The sequence below is a fragment of the Pogona vitticeps genome, chromosome 6 (genome assembly GCF_051106095.1).
Source record: "Pogona vitticeps strain Pit_001003342236 chromosome 6, PviZW2.1, whole genome shotgun sequence".
In the NCBI taxonomy this organism is placed as follows: domain Eukaryota; kingdom Metazoa; phylum Chordata; class Lepidosauria; order Squamata; family Agamidae; genus Pogona; species Pogona vitticeps.
In genome coordinates, this window is record NC_135788.1 from 1,649,746 (window position 1) to 1,666,732 (window position 16,987).

Genomic DNA, 16,987 nt, shown 5'->3' on the forward strand with positions numbered 1-16,987 from the left:
TCTACCTACATTAACTTCACTTACAATGTTCTTTTCATGCTTATATTTAAGGATCTTATTACCTGTGTCATGAATGCCATGCTGCCTGGAAAACAGCAAATGGACTTACAGTATCTAAAAGCTGAACAAAAGGACTGAAGTTAATTTATGGTTGCATGAGGGGCAACGGTGAATGTCAGGCAATATACTAGGGTTGGGAGTCAGACTGTCGAGGAAGTTAAATGCAGAAAATAGTGACAGCTCTGAATGCATTATTAACACTGGCTGTTCACCAAGCTGTTGTTGATACTGCAAACATCCGGGAGCTAGCTGAACAAATTAGCACATATCCTTTGATAAAAACCCAGTTCAAGTTTCTTGGAATAGGCTGTTGACTTCCTATATAATTTTCAAAATGTGTAACTGTGTTAATCTGTTCTGGAAAAACCAACATAGTCTTGTGACATCTTCAGGATTGTCAAGTCTTATCTGGCAGAAGCTTTCATGGGCTGCATAAAGCTTCACTACACAGGCATTTATTCAAACGCAGGGTAAGGTAAGGGACATTGAAACAACTCTCTTAAAATGATGCCAAGACTATTCTGGCTTGTAGTCAGTGACCCTTTCCAGGGTTTTCTAGGTGTAAAGTACTCAGAAGTGGTTTACCATTAATTTATTCTGAGAACATTCTGGATCTGTGTACAGTATCTTTCCAGGCTAGAGCTTCTGAGAGGCACCGGGGGGGGGGGCAGCAGTGATCAAACTCCCGATGCCTGGCTTTGCATCCGGGGTCCCCCACTCAAAGAGCCCACTATCAGTGAAAAACAGAATGCAATGTTATACTTTTCCAAATGTGAATCAAATAGAGATGTTAACAAATGGCACCAAATGTATCAATCTCTTTCAGATTCATATTTTAATTTCTTGTGATTTGATCTCCTATTTAACAGTCATTGTAAGACTGAGTTCACTGCGTAAAACACTTCTGGCGACACAACTACCTGCTGCTAGGACTGGAGGGGTGGAATTTGCAAGTATTGCCACCTGCCTCTTCAGACATGCAGATGATGACATGGGGAGAAGGAAATGTGAATGTGCAGCACTCCACCGTGACTGTTGTTGTTATTTTGTCATTAAGTTGTGTCCGACTCTTCGTGACCCCATGGACCAGAGCATGCCAGGCCCTCCTGTCTTCCACGGCCTCCCGGAGTTTGGTCAAATTCATGTTGGTCGCTTTGATGACCCTGGCCAACTATCTCATCCTCTGTCGTCCCCTTCTCCTCTTGTCTTCACTTTCCCAACATTAGGGTATTTTTCAAGGAGTCTTCTCTTCTCATGAGAAGGCCAAAGTATTGGAGCCTCAGCTTCAGGATCTGTCCTTCCAGTGAGCACTTTGGGTTGATTTCTGTCAAAGTAGATAGCTTTGTTCTCTTTGCAGTCTAGGGGACTCTTAAGAGTCTCCTCCAGCACCACAATTCAAAAGCCTCATTTATGATCCAGCTCTCACTTCCATACATTGCTACTGGAAAAACCATAGCTTTGACTATGTCAGCAAGGTGATGTCTCTGCTTTTTAAGATGCTGTCTAGGTTTGTCATCGCTTTCCTCCCAAGAAGCAGGTGTCTTTTGATTTCGTGGCTGCTGTCTCCATCTGCAGTGATCATGGAGCCCAAGAAAGTAAAATCTGTCACTGCCTCCATATCTTCCCCTTCTATTTGCCACTGGTGATTTGCCAGTGGCCACGATTTTAGTTTTTCTGATGTTGAGCTTCAGACCATTTTTTGCGCTCTCCTTTTTCATGCTCATTAACCCTCACTGTATGTTGCAGGTACATGTCCACCAATTTGAAATATTTATTATAGTTATTGTATTTTTTTAGCTTGGGGAGAAAAAGCAAATACATAGCAAAAGTAAAATCAAATAATATTTGTTCCATTTTTGCAATCCGCCACAACAATCAGCCCCAGCTTGCTCCTGGCTTTGCTGATGAAGGCGATCGTGCAATCCCGTGGTGAAACAATCCACAGCCCGCTGTCCTTTTGATCCACCTCAGGTTAGCTGGAGATCTACCAAGAGACTGGGAGCAACCTTCTGCTCAGCATCCAGAGCTGGGAAACTTGTTGTGCACTACAACTCCCAGCATCCCCCAACCAAGTGTCTGATGGAACTCTGGGAGTTGTAGTTCAAGGCTGATCTTTCCAAGCCCCGCGTCTACCAGCTACTGTACTGTGCTGAGACAAACTGAGGGCAGGAAAAGCGGGCCAGGCGGCTTCCTCCGCTCCGTCTGGGCATGCGCCGAGAAGAACAACCCCCCCCCACCTTCCAAGACTCTTCTTCTCAGCTCGTCGGTGAGACTTGTCATCGCGCAGTGGCGGGGAGTGGGCGGGCAACTCTCTCCTCTTCCTACCTCTAGGTCTCACTGGGCACCTCGCGATTGGCCAGGAGAGGGCTGCCACCCACCAACCGGCCTTTCGCGTTTCTCCGCGGCCTCTCGTGTTGCCCAGGCCCCTCCCCCTCCCCACGTAACCCGGATGTCGTGGCCGTTTCCGTCCCCTCAGGTGCGGCTGAGGGAACCGAGAGAGCGGGAGGGAAGAGCTCACCCGCCGTCCTGCTCACTCGCTGAGGGAAGGCCGGGGCCTGGCAGGGGCGGCGGCGGCCCCGGAGGCGACATGGTTCGCCGGTGACGGCCAGGCCTCCCCTTCCCTGGTGAAACCGCCGCCGCCGCCGCCCGGCTGGGCCTCCGGAGCCGCGGCCATGGCGCCGATGGGGATCCGCCTGTCCCCGCTGGGGGTGGCCGTCTTTTGCCTGCTGGGCCTCGGCGTGCTCTACCACCTCTACTCGGGCTTCCTGGCCGGCCGCTTCGCCTTGTTCGTCCTGGGGGCCGCCGGAGGGGACCCTGAGGGGGCGGCGGCGGGCGGCGGGCCCGGCCGGGGCCCCGAGGGATCGGGCCTGGTGGACCTGCGGGAGCTGCTGGCGGCCTCGGTGGCGGCGGCCGTGCAGGGCGGCGCGGAGGTGAAGCGGGTGCGCGAGGGCAACGTCCTCCACGAGACGGCCAAGGGCAAGACCCGCGAGGGGGCCGAGGAGAAGATGACCAGCGGGGACCTCCTCTCCAACCGCAAGATGTACTACCTGCTCAAGGCCGCCTTCCCCGGCGTCCAGGTCGGCCTGCACCCCTTTCCCCCATTTCGCGGGGCTTCCTCGGGAAGGGCTCCGGGGATGCCTTTGGCCTTCCCTCTCTCCAACCCCCTCTCACTGGGGTGTCCTGGGCCAAAAATTGAGAAATAAATAAATAAAAGTGAGAGGATCAGGCCTGGAGGGGGCGTCTTTGTTCTCCCCCACCCTTTAAGGCAAGGGTCTCCAGACTTTTGACCCTGAGGGCCACACTGGATATTTTAAACATCTTTGAGGGCCGAAGGAACAGGAATTTGCGTGTGCACATATGTGCAGATGCATGCACACCCCCGCCGGCACCTCCCTTGTGCGCACACACCCCCACTTTCCTCCCACCCCCCACCCCCGCACATGCATGGGCTAAAGGGAACAGGCCAGATAAAATGGCAAGGCGGTCCGGATGTGACCCACGGGCCGTAGTTTGCAGACCCCATGCTGTAAGGTGTGTGGTTTGGGTGGTAAAATGCATTTTGGCTAGATTTGAAATTGATAGCACTTTCCCAATGTTTGAAGGGTTGTCCTATAAAAGGAAGGGCATGCTCTGTTCCTGATCATTCCAGAGTACAGGACAGGCAACAAATGGGCTCGAGCTATAACAAGCCAGATTTCGGCTGAAGATCAGGAAAATATGCCTTAACTGTTAGAGCAGTACAACAGTGGAACCCATGACCTCAAGGGGAGACGGTGAGTGCTGGAGGCCTTCAAAAGAAAATTGCACCACGATCTGTCAGATCTGTTTTTATTGGGATTCCTGCCTTGAGCCAGGGTTGGACTGGATGGCCTCAGAGGCCCCTTTCCTACTCCACCATTCTAGGATTCTGTCTTTCGAGGCCATCTAATCAGACCTGTGACTCCTTATAGGGAACCTAGAGCTTGAGTATCCCTGACGGGGACCCTCCAGTCCTGCCCCTGCTTAACAATTGTCGGCATTGGGAGAGTGCTTTCCATCTTCAGATCCTTTGATTCTATAGTTCGGCAACTGCTAATCTTGGGGAAACTTTCCCCAGCCCAAACCTGCCAAGCTCCAACTTAATTCTCTCAGATCCAACTCCATCCTTCAAGGCATGAGGCAGCAATTCTTGCAAGAGTGCTTTTGTGTCCTTTTTCCAGTCATCGTTCCCCAAATATTTCAAGTTCTTTCCTTTTCTTATAGGACTTGTGTTCTGAAATATTCTCTGCTTAGCGCAGAGACACTTCTGACCTCCCTTTTTCTATTTGTACATCTAAAGGAAACCATCTTTCAGGTGGCGTCTACTGTAAAATAGTAATTGTCTGACCTTGGCACAAGTGTTGAGGTGTTATGGGGCTGGAGGGCCACTTCAGAGATGCCCTTAGTAGCTAGATAACTTACCAGATGTTCCAAACATGCTCTGTGCTACCCAAGAAAGTTGCCCAATATCCAAATGCCTTTGCGTTTCTGTACTGCAGCGGTTTTGCTCTTTGAAAAAATGGGAAGCAGATTTTGAAAAGACTGCTTCCCAGTGGTGAGGATTACTGGAAGTGGGGGGAGGGAAGTAGCGATAGACAAGGTTGGCCCCTCCTTTGAGCCACTCCAGGCCCTGTCTTGTCTTTCCTCTTGAACATCCTGGTGCACAGCCAGTTTTTCGTTGTGATTGGTCTGCCCTTTATGTGCTGAGAAGAACTTTTCAGACAAATTTCCTGTATCAAAATGCTTTGTCTAGTGGCATACATCCTGACTTAGCTGCTTATAGAAACTCAGCAGTTTAGATTCGTAGGGGGAGCTGGTTCTCTCACCTCTGTGGCATTTGTGCCCTTTTGCATCAGTATTTACATATTTGTTGCTTTTAAGTGTTTTCAGTACATTGTCCTAACAACCTTTATGATAGCTTTCTATGATAATAGCCCAGTGCTGTTACATTGGTTCCACTTAGAGTGACCCTCCCAGCGTCTGAAGTATAATGCATTCAGAAGTGGTTTGCCAGTCCCTCCTTGTGGTGGTGCTGTTGGATTTTGTCATGTGCCAAAGGCTTCACAGGTTGCAAGCCTGTAAATCCATTATTCACGCGTACTCAGATAAGACAACAGTGTTTGAACCAGTAAGCTCATCTTTAAGATCATTATTATTCTCCTCCCTTTTGGAGGGAGGGCATGTCTGAGTTTAGTTATGTCTTGTCTAAAGTAGTTTTGATATTTATTAAATTGATATATTGTCCATATGCCCACCTCATGGCTTATACTGTAACATTCTAAATATGTCCAAAATGGATTAAAAGCAAAAATGTTACAAAACCCCAGCATAAAGTTGCAATGAAGGAAGAAAGCTTGAAGCAGCACACTGCTGTTGCTTCAGCTCGCTGTTGCAAAAGCTCAGATCTTAAACCTAAACCAAAGTTGAGCGGATGGGCCTCCTTTAAGGAACAACTGGGCAGAAAAGATATCGAGGCTTAAAAATTGTCATTAAGATTCTCATGTGGACCTGTGTGTACGGGGCAGTGGAGAAGAAAGCTCTTTGAACCAGTCCTCTTGATTCAGAAAAATGCCTTCCAAATGGAAGGCATTTATCTTGTATTTGGGGCATGAGAATTCTGTTTGTTTTGGGATATGCAAATGTTGTGATTTTCCAGCTATGCAGTTTGGGGCTTTGGACAGGCTTTATGAGTAATGATATGAGTAACTGGCAAAGAGCTGGAGAACAGGTTTTCTCAGGTAATGTTTCTGCCATGCTCATGATTTGATCAAGAACCGATAAAAACAGAGAGGTAACCTGAATGTAACGGGAATTAGCGATTCAACCCCTCCATATGTTCCATTGATTCAAAGAGGTCTAGTCTAACTGCGGTGTATAATCATAGAGTAAATCACAGTTAGAGTAGGCCTATTTGAAGTAATGTGCAGCCTGCATAATTAAGTTGTAAACCACCCAGAGAGTGCTTGAAGTGCTATAGGGCAGTATCTAAGGAGCCTGCTTTGCTTTTTGCTTTTAAAGGTAGACAAAGGTGGCTCTCTAGAAATTTGTTTCTTCCCCGTTACACTAGGGTGCATGCCCTGAGTAGAGGTGGTCTAAACAGCGCAGCCTAGATGCCCTTCCTCTTCCTCTGGGCGATGGCAAGGGCCAGAGTTGGTGCCGCTGCCTCTCCTCCCTTGTTAGAAAGAGCCTCTCATTGTGGTAATCCAAGAAGAAATGTTTCCGAGATTGTAGGAGAAAGTGGCGTGGGAGGGGGAACTTTTATTAAGGGTCATGGTTCTGGATGATCCTGGGGTGGGGGTTCCTGCGCAGTGCTGGGTAAAGCTGCTCCAGATATTGCTTAAGCCAGGGGCTTGGCTAGGCCCACCTTCCCCCTTTGAGGAGGAGGTTGGATAGCTGTGATGTCCGTCTTGAGCTCTGGCCCTCCAGAAGGCCCTGCTCCGGGAGGGTGAGGTAGATGCAAGGGCACTGAATGGAGGGAACGGCGGGGATTCCGATCCCTTCCTCCGTGAGATGACAAGCAGGCCTGGGGACAGGGGGAAATTCTGTGGGCTTGAGCCTCCTTATGTGATAAGAAGCAGGAATGACTTTTTTAGATCCATGACAAAAAAAAGGAGCTCTGTGGAGTTCATAAGTCCTTTCTTAAATGGTGTATGGGAAATGCAGAACAGGTAATGTTTCTCTGAAATAAGGGATATGGAATGAAGTTTCTGAGTAAAGGCTAGGTGCCAAGCCAGTAGATTCTGGGACCATCTTGGTGGAGAATGTTTCTTTCAACCCAAGTTTCTAACCATCCATGGTCGGGGTGTGATGGAGTTAACGCAGATATGTGTCTCAGACTGATAGGAAGAAGCTCCACAGCTGCCTTTCTTCCCACTGTACAGCTGTTTACGAGACAAAAAGCCTCCCAGCAAGATGGCATTGCTGCCGCCAGTACTGTTAAAATTACTTTTGTACCTGAGCTTCCCTGTCGTCATTTCTAAGGACACATGGGTGTTATAAATGTATGGGTCTATCGGTGATTGTATTCTGGCTTTTTAATGGATAAAGTCTCTGGGCAAATAATCCATGTTAGAAACAAAACAGAATGGTGTGCTCTGGACCAAAGTGGTTGTGTTTTGTGGGAAGAATCCCTGCGTTGAAATTTGACAGAGGTAGGTAGGCTGTCATCTGCAGTCCTGCAGGATTATACACAGGCTTGCTTGCAAGTGGATGTTCCAGGGGAGGAAGGGAAATACTGTATTGCAATCTCTATGCGCTTATTTACTTAAAACATGTCTGTGTTTTGATTATTAGATAAACACTGAAGAACACGTCAATGCAGATGATCAGGAGGTAATTTCATGGGACCGCACCATTCCTGAAGAAATAAAGAGACAGATCCAGCCTAATTTTGTTCAAGCAGACAGTGTCACTGTGTGGATTGATCCATTAGATGCAACTCAAGAATATACAGGTAACAATATCAAGTTAATTTCGCTTGTTGTCTCTGTGTGGTTTCCCCCTTTTCTTATAAAAGAATATATCATGGCAGGTGCTTCCTCTCATAACTGGTGTGAATTAAACTAAAAATGAATTTTGCATTGGGTTAATAGAGATATAGGGAAGAAGTATTAAGCAAAGCATATTTTTGATATTACAAATCCTAGCTGTTCTTTTATCTCAAAACTTTGAATACTTTGCCAGATTACTGGGTTGTGCTGCCAATAAAAAACACTGTTATTGTCCCATGAGCTTCTAGACTGAGAGGTTTGCTATAATATAAATCATGTTTGAAATATAAAATAATGGTGTTTCCAAAATTTTATATCAGCCAGATTGGTTCTATATTTTTGATATTTTATATTTTTCATAGTTCAGGTTCTCTATTCTTTAGTATGTATTATCCATACTGTATATATATGGATTGTGTTATATCTGAGCAAAAATTTAGTTTTGTTTCACTCTGAAAGTGGACAGTTAGGGTTAGTAAGGTAACTTGTACTTAAAGTAAACTCTTTGGGATCAATGGAATTTATGGAGGAATCGACTCATTAAATTCCCATTGATTCAGTGGGCCTACTCTAATGCAACTTACTACTCTAAGCAACAGGGTTTTGGTCACTGTCTTAAAATGCACTGTTTTATGGTATCTTGGACAGTATAAGGGTAGTATCACTTTGCAGAGTTTTGTAGCGTTTGTTGAGATTAGTGTGAATTTATCTCCTTTTTCATGGAGTTTTCTACTTTCCCTTTAGAAAATCTTCGGCAATATGTTACTACAATGGTCTGTGTGGCTGTGAATGGTGAACCAATCATAGGAGTAATACACAAGCCGTTTTCTGGATATACAGGTGTGTGGTGTATTTTATTTCAGTGGGCACTGCTGTGAGAAGTTGTTGTAACTATTTTGGCACTGGAGGAAGGGAAGCGTAGCAAGTCAGTCTTGCCGTGTGCAGAGCAGGGTTGGAAAAGTAACTTCGATCTCTGTTACTATAGGCAGCATCTCTCTCCTAGTTCTGGAACAATTGCATTTAGTCAGAGTACAGTGGGGTCTTGACTTGAGAACTTAATCCGTATTGGAAGGCGGTTCTCAAGTCAAAAGGTTCTCAGGTCAAATCTGCATTTCCCATAGGAATGCATTGAAAACCATTTGATCCGTATCTGCTCTTTTCCGTCCATAGAAACTAATGGGAAGCTGCTATTCTGCCTTCGACCACTAGAGGGGGATATTTTGTTTCTTTTTTTCTTAGGTCAAGAAGGGTTCAGGAAAGGCAGGGAAAATACAGTCCAGGCAGTCCAGGACCAGGCAGTCCGAAGACTGTCTCCCAATCCACTCTCTAAACGCTGGGAGGAGTGAGGAAGCAGACAAGCACCCTTTTCACTGTCCAACAGTTAACTGAAAGTTCACATTTTGCACTTTCCCTGCCTCCCACGTGGTTTTTTTTTCAGTTCTTAACTCAAATCTAAGTACTTAAGTCAAATCAATATTTTCCTATGAGAGTGGTTCTTAAGTCAAAATGTTCTTAACTCGAGCCGTTCTTAAGTCAAGACCCCACTGTATAACAAACTTCATGCATGCAGCCCAAAGTGCACCTCCCTTTACTGATGGTGCAGTCAGGTCTAATCTGAAAGAAGCTCTGTTGTGTTTAATATGACTTACAGGGAAGTCTTTTCAGAAGTTCAGCAGGATGCCTAAATCCAATTTGCCAAAATCTAATGCTTGCAGTAGCATTGGGATTTTCAACCCCCCCCCCCCAGTTCTCCCCTACTTCCAGCCCTGCAGAGCTGGCTTCTAGGATACTCCAAGCCTGTTGCAGGCAGCAGGGGAAGGAGGATTGTTCTGTATCCCTTTCTGCTTGTGAACCTTCCTTTTGCAAATGCTGTGTATTGGCTGCGGACTGCAGTCACCTTTTGAGTAGGACAGGATTTCTGAACTGTGTTGTTGCATTCTGCAAGATCTGTGTAGGTCAAAAGAATGACAGATGGTGCCAAAACTTGGTGAAAGATGGTGGAGGCAGGCCTCCAGCGGTTGTGGTTTTATTTTATATTCCTAGTCCTGAAATGCTTCATTTTATTCCACTCGCTTTTGCCTGAATAGGTCAGGAAAGCTGGCATCCTCTGTGGGCATGGAAGTCTTATTTAGGCAGCAGTGGTGGAAACATGCAGCAATTTCAACCCGCTGTCCTGCCATCCCAGGTGTTAGCTGGCCTGAGGATTCCTTGGGTTTTATTTTTGCACTTTTGTGGGTCTAAGTACTCTCAAGGTTATTGGCCAAGGAAGTCCCAAGTATGGTATGTTCCCGATCAGGCTTTTGCTGCGAGTCGCCCAGTGCCACTGTCTGTTGCGACTAGTGGCATCTCTCTGGAATCTCTGCCTCGTTCTCATCACTTGTCTCCTCATCCTTTAAACTAGAGGTGCTACACCTGAACCTTGGACCTTACAAATGGAAGGCTTGCCTTTGGCACCTTCTACAGAGAAGGCTCTCTGACTGAGCGGCAGCTCCACCCCATTGCTACCTGGCATGTGAGGTTTTGCATCAGACAGGGAGGTGCCTAAAGCCAGGCTTAGGATACTAAGACTGATGCACTCTGTTTGCAGCTGAATGGGATCATCTCCATATAAAATGTACTGTGAAGACTACTTCTTTCCCAGTGGTTATAGTTTGTTTTTGGCTTAGTGGCATTTTTCTAGTAATCCATAGATGTAACATGCCTTTGAGTGTTGCAGCAGCTCTTAGATCCACTTGCAGTGAGTGAGGGAAGAGGTGAAAGAGGTGCAGGGGTGATCCTTGCATGAAACATAGGTAAAGGTAAAGGTTCCCCTTGATATTTAGTCCAGTCGTGTACGACTCTAAGGCGCAATGCTCATCCCCGTTTACAAGCCGTAGAGCTGGTGTTTTGTCCGAAGATAATCTTCTGTGGTCTCGTGGCCAGTGTGACTAGACACGGAACGCCGTGACCTTCCCACCATGGTGGTACCTATTTACCTACTCACATTTGCCTGCTTTTGAATGGCTAGGATGGCAGGAGCTGGGACAAGCGACGGGAGCTCCCTCCGTCGTGTGGATTCGATCTTACAACTGCAGGTCTTCCGACCTTGCAGCACAGAAGCTTCTGTGGTGTAACCCGCAGCACCGCCACGTCCCTGTTACATACCTGATTAAACATACCTGACTACAAAATGGGCAAATCACGTTGCGTAAAGTTATGCAATTGTGAACTGGATCTAGCACTGGAAATAATTAAATTGAACTAATGGAAATCCTACAGCTCCCTTTTGCCCTAAGGAAGGCTTTGTATGCAGGGGGGGCGGATGCTTTTAATAATTAAAAAAAATTACTGCTGGTTTATTGCTGGCTGCCCCAATTCAATTAAAGAGGAAGTGGAGAGGCTGGCAAGGGTATCTGAGATGGAACTGGGTGCCCCACAGGCAGCGAGGCAGCTGCCACTGGCAAGTGATTGGCGACAGGACCCACTGACTCACAAACAAGGTCTGTCTGTTTTGCAGCTTGGGCAATGGTACACGGAGGATCCAACATTAAAGCACGTTCTTCCTACAACGAACAAACTCCAACCATCATCGTATCCCGGTCCCATGAAGGGACAGTAAGGCAGGTCGCCTTGCAGACGTTTGGAAATAAAACGGTCATAATTAAAGCTGGTGGTGCAGGTTTGTTTTCTCCACTCTTTTGTCCCTTTATTTTTTTGAGGAGGCGGGCATGAGGAGAAGGATGAATTGTCTGGTCGAATTAGTTACTGAAGCTGAAATGCATTTGGTTACCCTTGGCAGATATCAAGAGTTGTCTGGATGTTGTGTGGGATGTGGAAGGGTTTAAACAGTGCCCTGGTTTAAGAAATGATTGAGAGGGCCCTCCTACCTGTAAATGTAAAGGATCACTGCCAACAGTGGAACTTGCCGCATAGTTGTGTGAAAAGTAAGGTCTTCTGTGTTCAGTGGAACTTCCTCTTAAGGAGGCTTATGTCAGTTTGCCATCTAATTTGGCGTGAGAGGCTTGCAGTTAGACTTGTACGGAAGAGGAAGCCCTTCTGAAGTCTGGAAAGGGATATCAAGCTGTTGCATGGCAGAGTAGAGCAAGAGTGTATCTGAGTTTAAACTGGAGCAGGTTTAATGTGATTCAGATTTAAAACAGAAGATAGTTCTCCAAGTCATAAAGTGAGCAAGGTAGTTTGTGAGCTCTGCCTTACAGGTCTAACTGCTCATCTTTTTATTCTCTTTACATACTGCTGTTCAGCTGCGCTTTTGCCACCACCAGCAGCATAAAAAGTCATACTGTGATCCTTGGCAATACTACAGTGAAACTACAAAATCCAAGTCATGCAATTGTAGAGATGGAAGGATCACAGGGGTCATCTAGTCCAGCCCCTTGCTGATGTGTCTCAGACCAGTGGCCACCCACGTTCTGGTTGAAAAGCTCCAATGAAGGAGAATCCACCACCTTCCACGGTGAACCATCCCACCGGCCATCAGCTCTTACCTAGATTGTAGCTGGCATCTTCTTTCTTAGGAGCGTTAGTAAGAACTTCCTTATGCAAGAGGTGTTGGGATAGTGCAGTAGATGTGCCGTGACAGGTGGTGGACTCTGCATTGCTGGATATGTTTCAAACATTTGCTGTCAATCTACATTATAATTAATGTTGTTAATTAATTGGAGCCGTATACAGACCAAACAGAGATCTGATATAGACCAAAAATCATCACCCTGAAGAAGGCCATACATTCAGGCAATTTTGATTTGAAATGAAGGCTGTATTTTCTTATATGCTGAGACTGCAGTTTCTCCTTCTGAATCAGATTTGTTGGATATACGCATCAGTTTTCCTTTTCGCCTTGTCAGTCTGTTTTATAATATATTGGAAGTCTCATTTAAAAACAACAACAACCAAGGATTTCAGAGGCTTTGTCTGAAGCTACTTCTTTTGGTTGATTTAAGAGGTCATTGTGTTGGATGAGTCCAAAAATCTTATGCAGCCTCTCTTGTCCATCAGCTTATAGATCAGTTCCTCAAATAACCCAGAATATGTTGCATTGGCAAACATAAAGGTTATGTACTACAAAAGTAGTTTATTTCTGGGCAAGTAATTCCAGTTACTCTGAATAAACAGGCTTCATTTTTACTTGACTTTTGAGGCAGGGTGTGCTGGGATGTTAGCTTTCAGTTTTTGTATTCATTAAATGGCAAGGAAAATGATCTGTTAGAGGTAGTGAACATGCTTGTGGGCCCATAGATATAGAAGCAAAATTAAAACCACAAGAAGGCAAGTTGCCATTGCGTTTCTGAGCTGGATAACTAAATCCAAAGTGTGAGTGAGTGTAGAGATTTATTTGCATTAATATAAGACTACTTCTACATAAATTTAAAAGTAATACTTCTGAATATATTTGGCTGGATCCCATTGATAGACTCAGTTAGAGTAGACCCAATGAATCAGTGGGATTTACACACATGTTGACTCTCCAGCAGCTGATTCGGTGGGTTTCCTCTGCTTTTGGGACCATCAGTTGGATTTTTGGCTGTTGTGTGAAAGAGGCTGAAGTGCAAAGTCTGCAGTAAGCTTTCCATGATTTCCCCTTTTAGGATATAAAGTCCTTTCTCTCCTTGACGTGCCTGAGGCGAACCAGGAAAAGGCTGACGTCTACATTCATGTGACATACATCAAAAAGTGGGACATCTGTGCGGGGAACGCAGTGCTGAAAGCATTGGGAGGTCACATGACAACATTAGCAGGGGAAGAAATCAGTTACACGGGCGCAGATGGCAACGAAGGTGGGCTCATAGCTAGCATCAATATGAACCACAAGGCGCTGATTGAAAAACTTCCTGTTTTGGACAAGACGTCACAGAATTAAAATCCGAAAAGTGAACCTGTTACCTTGTGCTTGTGGGAGCTTCGAAATGATCCACTTGAGGGACGAATGGCGAAACTGGCCTTTGGGGTGTGATGCACGGAAGCAAACCAGTGTGCTTTTGGAGGACCACATATGGGCGGTTGCAGTGCTTTGGAGGGACCACACATTCTATGGCAGCGTTGAGAAGGAAGATGGTGGGAGCGATGGGTGTTCTCATGCATTTGTGTCAAGCTTTTAATTTTGGAGACTGTCTCCCACCCACACCTGAAACACCAAGATCCGTGTTTACAATAATGGAAGCACCCTGCAAATGTTGGTTTTGGTAACCCTTCATGTACTGTGATAGTATTCTTTCTCTTGTCTGCCAAAATATATATAGATACATATTTGAGTTGAGTCACCTGAAATCCATGGATAGAGGATCTTCATTCTTTGGGGATACAGAGTTGAAGGAGGTCACAGCCGTTCATCTCGGATATAACAAGAAATGATGAGACAAATATTTGAACCTACTTTTAATGTTTACCTGGAAATTCAAACCAGCTTAATGTGGATGAGAGTGTTAACATTTGTATGGTCTTACTATAATAGGCTCTGTAACCTTTTTTTTCTTTGTATGATTTTAGAAGAAATATGTTCCCCAATATGGTTTCAGTTATTGAATACTCTCATCGTAGGTGGAATCCCTTTCTTACATCCTTAACTTTTAGTATTGAGTGTATAAAATAGTCATCTTAATAATTTATTAAGTCACTTGATGAAAGAAATTCTAACATAAAATGTCCCGTAAAACCCTTTACAGGAAATGTAAAATGTCTTGCCAACTATCCCAAACAATGAATTGTGTAAATTACCTTTTAACGTCGTGCCCAGCTTGTTCTTTTGTTAGTTCCAAACTCTCTTTCTCTACGTGCTCCTCGGCATTTCAGCCTTGCAATACAGCTTGTTGAGTATGCCAAGGAGTTCGAAGCACATCAGGGTAACCAGAAGCTTGTTTTCCATCTTTCAAGTTCATCTGTGATGATGAAAGGAGTGTATTCTTGCTCTTTGGTGCAAAACTGTAAAGCCCTGTCTTAATATGAGGAGTACAGGAGCAGTTTAAAAACAGTACCTTAAACTCTGTGAAATTTTCTTGCACGGGTCTCCCAGGTCAGGTGATGTTCCTGGTCCAGCTTTGGTAGCAGATTTCACAGACATCCCCCTTCCTTTTTTTTGGGATGGCAAGAAGTGAAAGCTCTGGGACTGGGGCCTCTTAGATGCGCTGATGCCATGCCACCTTCCTAGACGCTGGCTTGGCCTTCTTTGCTGATACTACTGTATTTGAATCTGTGATTGCAGAAAGCTTATTGAATGTCATGGTAGGAAAAAAGGCCAGTGTTTATCAGCTCACAAAAGGGTTTCTCTTTCTGTTTTACTGCAAATATTATTTTTCTTGGTGCTTTTGGTAGAATGTTAACTTATTTTGATCATTGAAAGAAATAGATTCTCATTGTTTTCTGTGGCACTTACTCCTGGTTAAGTCTTAAAATTCTTTGCTTGATTATTAACTAAACAGATATTTTGAAAATAAGTACAGTAGTAGAAGGCCCGTCTCTTTCCCTAAGTTGTTTTTTTTAGAATGCTACTTTTGTTTTATAATCAATTTATTCTATGGATGTGTTCAAATGACATTGGTTTTCTTTCAGACTACTGATTTACAGTTCAGTTTCATGGAGCCATGCACTTTGACACAAGGCTATTTGAAAATTAAATGCTTTAGAGATGGTATTTGATTCTTGTGGACAGTACTGAGAGTTTCTAATATCCTGCGGAAAGTCAGTGTTCAATATTTCTCCGTCAGTGAGCACTGTGAGAGGAGATTAGTTGGCTCAAATCTGGTGTCTCTGTGGTCACCTTCCACATCGTGTGTTATTTCTGAAGCCTGCCTCTGGCATGGTATCCCATCAGGAACACGCAAATGGTTATACAGTGGTGCCCCGCATAGCGACGTTAATCCGTTCCAGGATTAACGTCGCTATCCGAAAACATCGCTAAACGGAACAAAAAACCCCATAGAAACGCATTAAATCCTGTTTAATGCGTTCCTATAGGGCAAAAACTCACCGTTCAGCGAAAATCCTCCATAGGGACGGCCATTTTCGCGCCTCGGTAAGCGAGGAATCCATCCAGAAAACAGCAGCGGCCATTTTGGAACCGCCTATCAGCTGTTGAAAAAGCATTGCTTTACAGTGATCAGTTCCCCAAGCAGGGAACCGATCATAGTAAAGCACTGCCAACCAGCCAGCTAGCCAGCCCGGGAGACAAGTGAGGGCTCGGGAGGAGAGCCACCAGAACACCCGGGCCTTGCCCTGCCTCCCCGCGGTCCCCGAAGCACCCCTCACCCCAGTCGCCGCCGCCGCCGCTGCCGCCGGGAGGAGGGCCGCCGGAACACCCAGGCCTTGCCCTGCCTCCCCGCGGTCCCTGAAGCACCCCCTCACCCCAGTCACCGCCGCCGCCGCCGGGAGGAGGGCCGTTGGAACACCCGGGCCTTGCCCTGCCTCCCCGCGGTCCCGAAGCGCCCCCTCATCCCCTCCACTGCCGCCGCCGGTCAGCTGGGGGAAGGTAGGGGGAAGGGATGGCTCCCTTCCCCCTCCCCTCCTGAAGCTGACGCTGAAGCCGGCATTTCAGCACAGCTCCGGAGGTGGGGGAATCCCTTCCCCCTCCCCTCCTGAAGCTGACGCTGAAGCCGGCATTTCAGCACAGCTCCAGAGGTGGGGGAATCCCTTCCCCCTCCCCTTCTGAAGCCCATGCTGAAGCCGGCATTTCAGCTCAGCTCCGCAGGATGGGGAGGGGAATCCCTTTTCCCCCATCCGCCGGAAGCCCCGCCCATCACCTGCGCGAAAATGGGGCGTAGGGGAAAATCGCAAAGCGATTTTCCCCCATTGAAAACATCGTTTTGCGATCGCTTTTGAGATCGCAAAATCACCTTCGGTATGCGGATCATTCGTTAAACGGGGCACCCGGTAAGCGAGGCACCACTGTATGTGGTTTCCCCATAACCCAAAATAAAGGGAGAATTTGATCAGGAGAGAAATCTTAGAGCTGGCCTTATGGAGTGACGGACTGAAATAAGAATTCTGAAGATCCTGATTTGAATTTTGCCTCTGTTAGGGACACACTAAGGGTGTCCTTATACAAGCCCCACTCTCCGCTTCTGTACATCATGGGAGATAAACGTGTATAGCTTTTGGGATGACTAGAGAGTCCTCATAAGACACTTGAAAGTGCCATACAAATGGTCGGTATTATTACTGTGAAATTGAAACAGACCCAAGGTGCTCTTGCCTGCTTTTCGGACTCCTTTCTTTCTTCAGATGCTCCTTCTTGATGCTGAGATGAAAATGTGTGCTTAAGCTTGGGAACGGGGTGCGTGTCCCCCAGAATTGTAGGGAGCAGGATGGTAAAAACAACTGCTGTCAAGCATTATGGGGCGGTACATAAGCAGCACGCTTTGCTTTGCTTTACTCTGTTGTTGTCCCTCCTGGATAGAACTCTGAGATGGCAAAGACCACTGCTTCGGAAA

The 16,987-nt window shown here is 46.1% G+C and overlaps 1 protein-coding gene across 1 annotated transcript; it reads left to right on the top strand.

The window, feature by feature from the left end:
* Positions 1-2,546: 2,546 nt before the first annotated feature.
* On the top strand, positions 2,547-15,190 carry BPNT2 (3'(2'), 5'-bisphosphate nucleotidase 2). The gene is made up of 5 exons (XM_020800199.3): positions 2,547-3,137; positions 7,372-7,531; positions 8,313-8,408; positions 11,065-11,226; positions 13,154-15,190. Exons 1-5 carry the CDS (start codon positions 2,733-2,735, stop codon positions 13,423-13,425), a joined length of 1,095 nt encoding a protein of 364 aa, XP_020655858.3. The 5' UTR covers positions 2,547-2,732; the 3' UTR covers positions 13,426-15,190.
* The last annotated feature ends 1,797 nt before the right edge of the window (positions 15,191-16,987 follow it).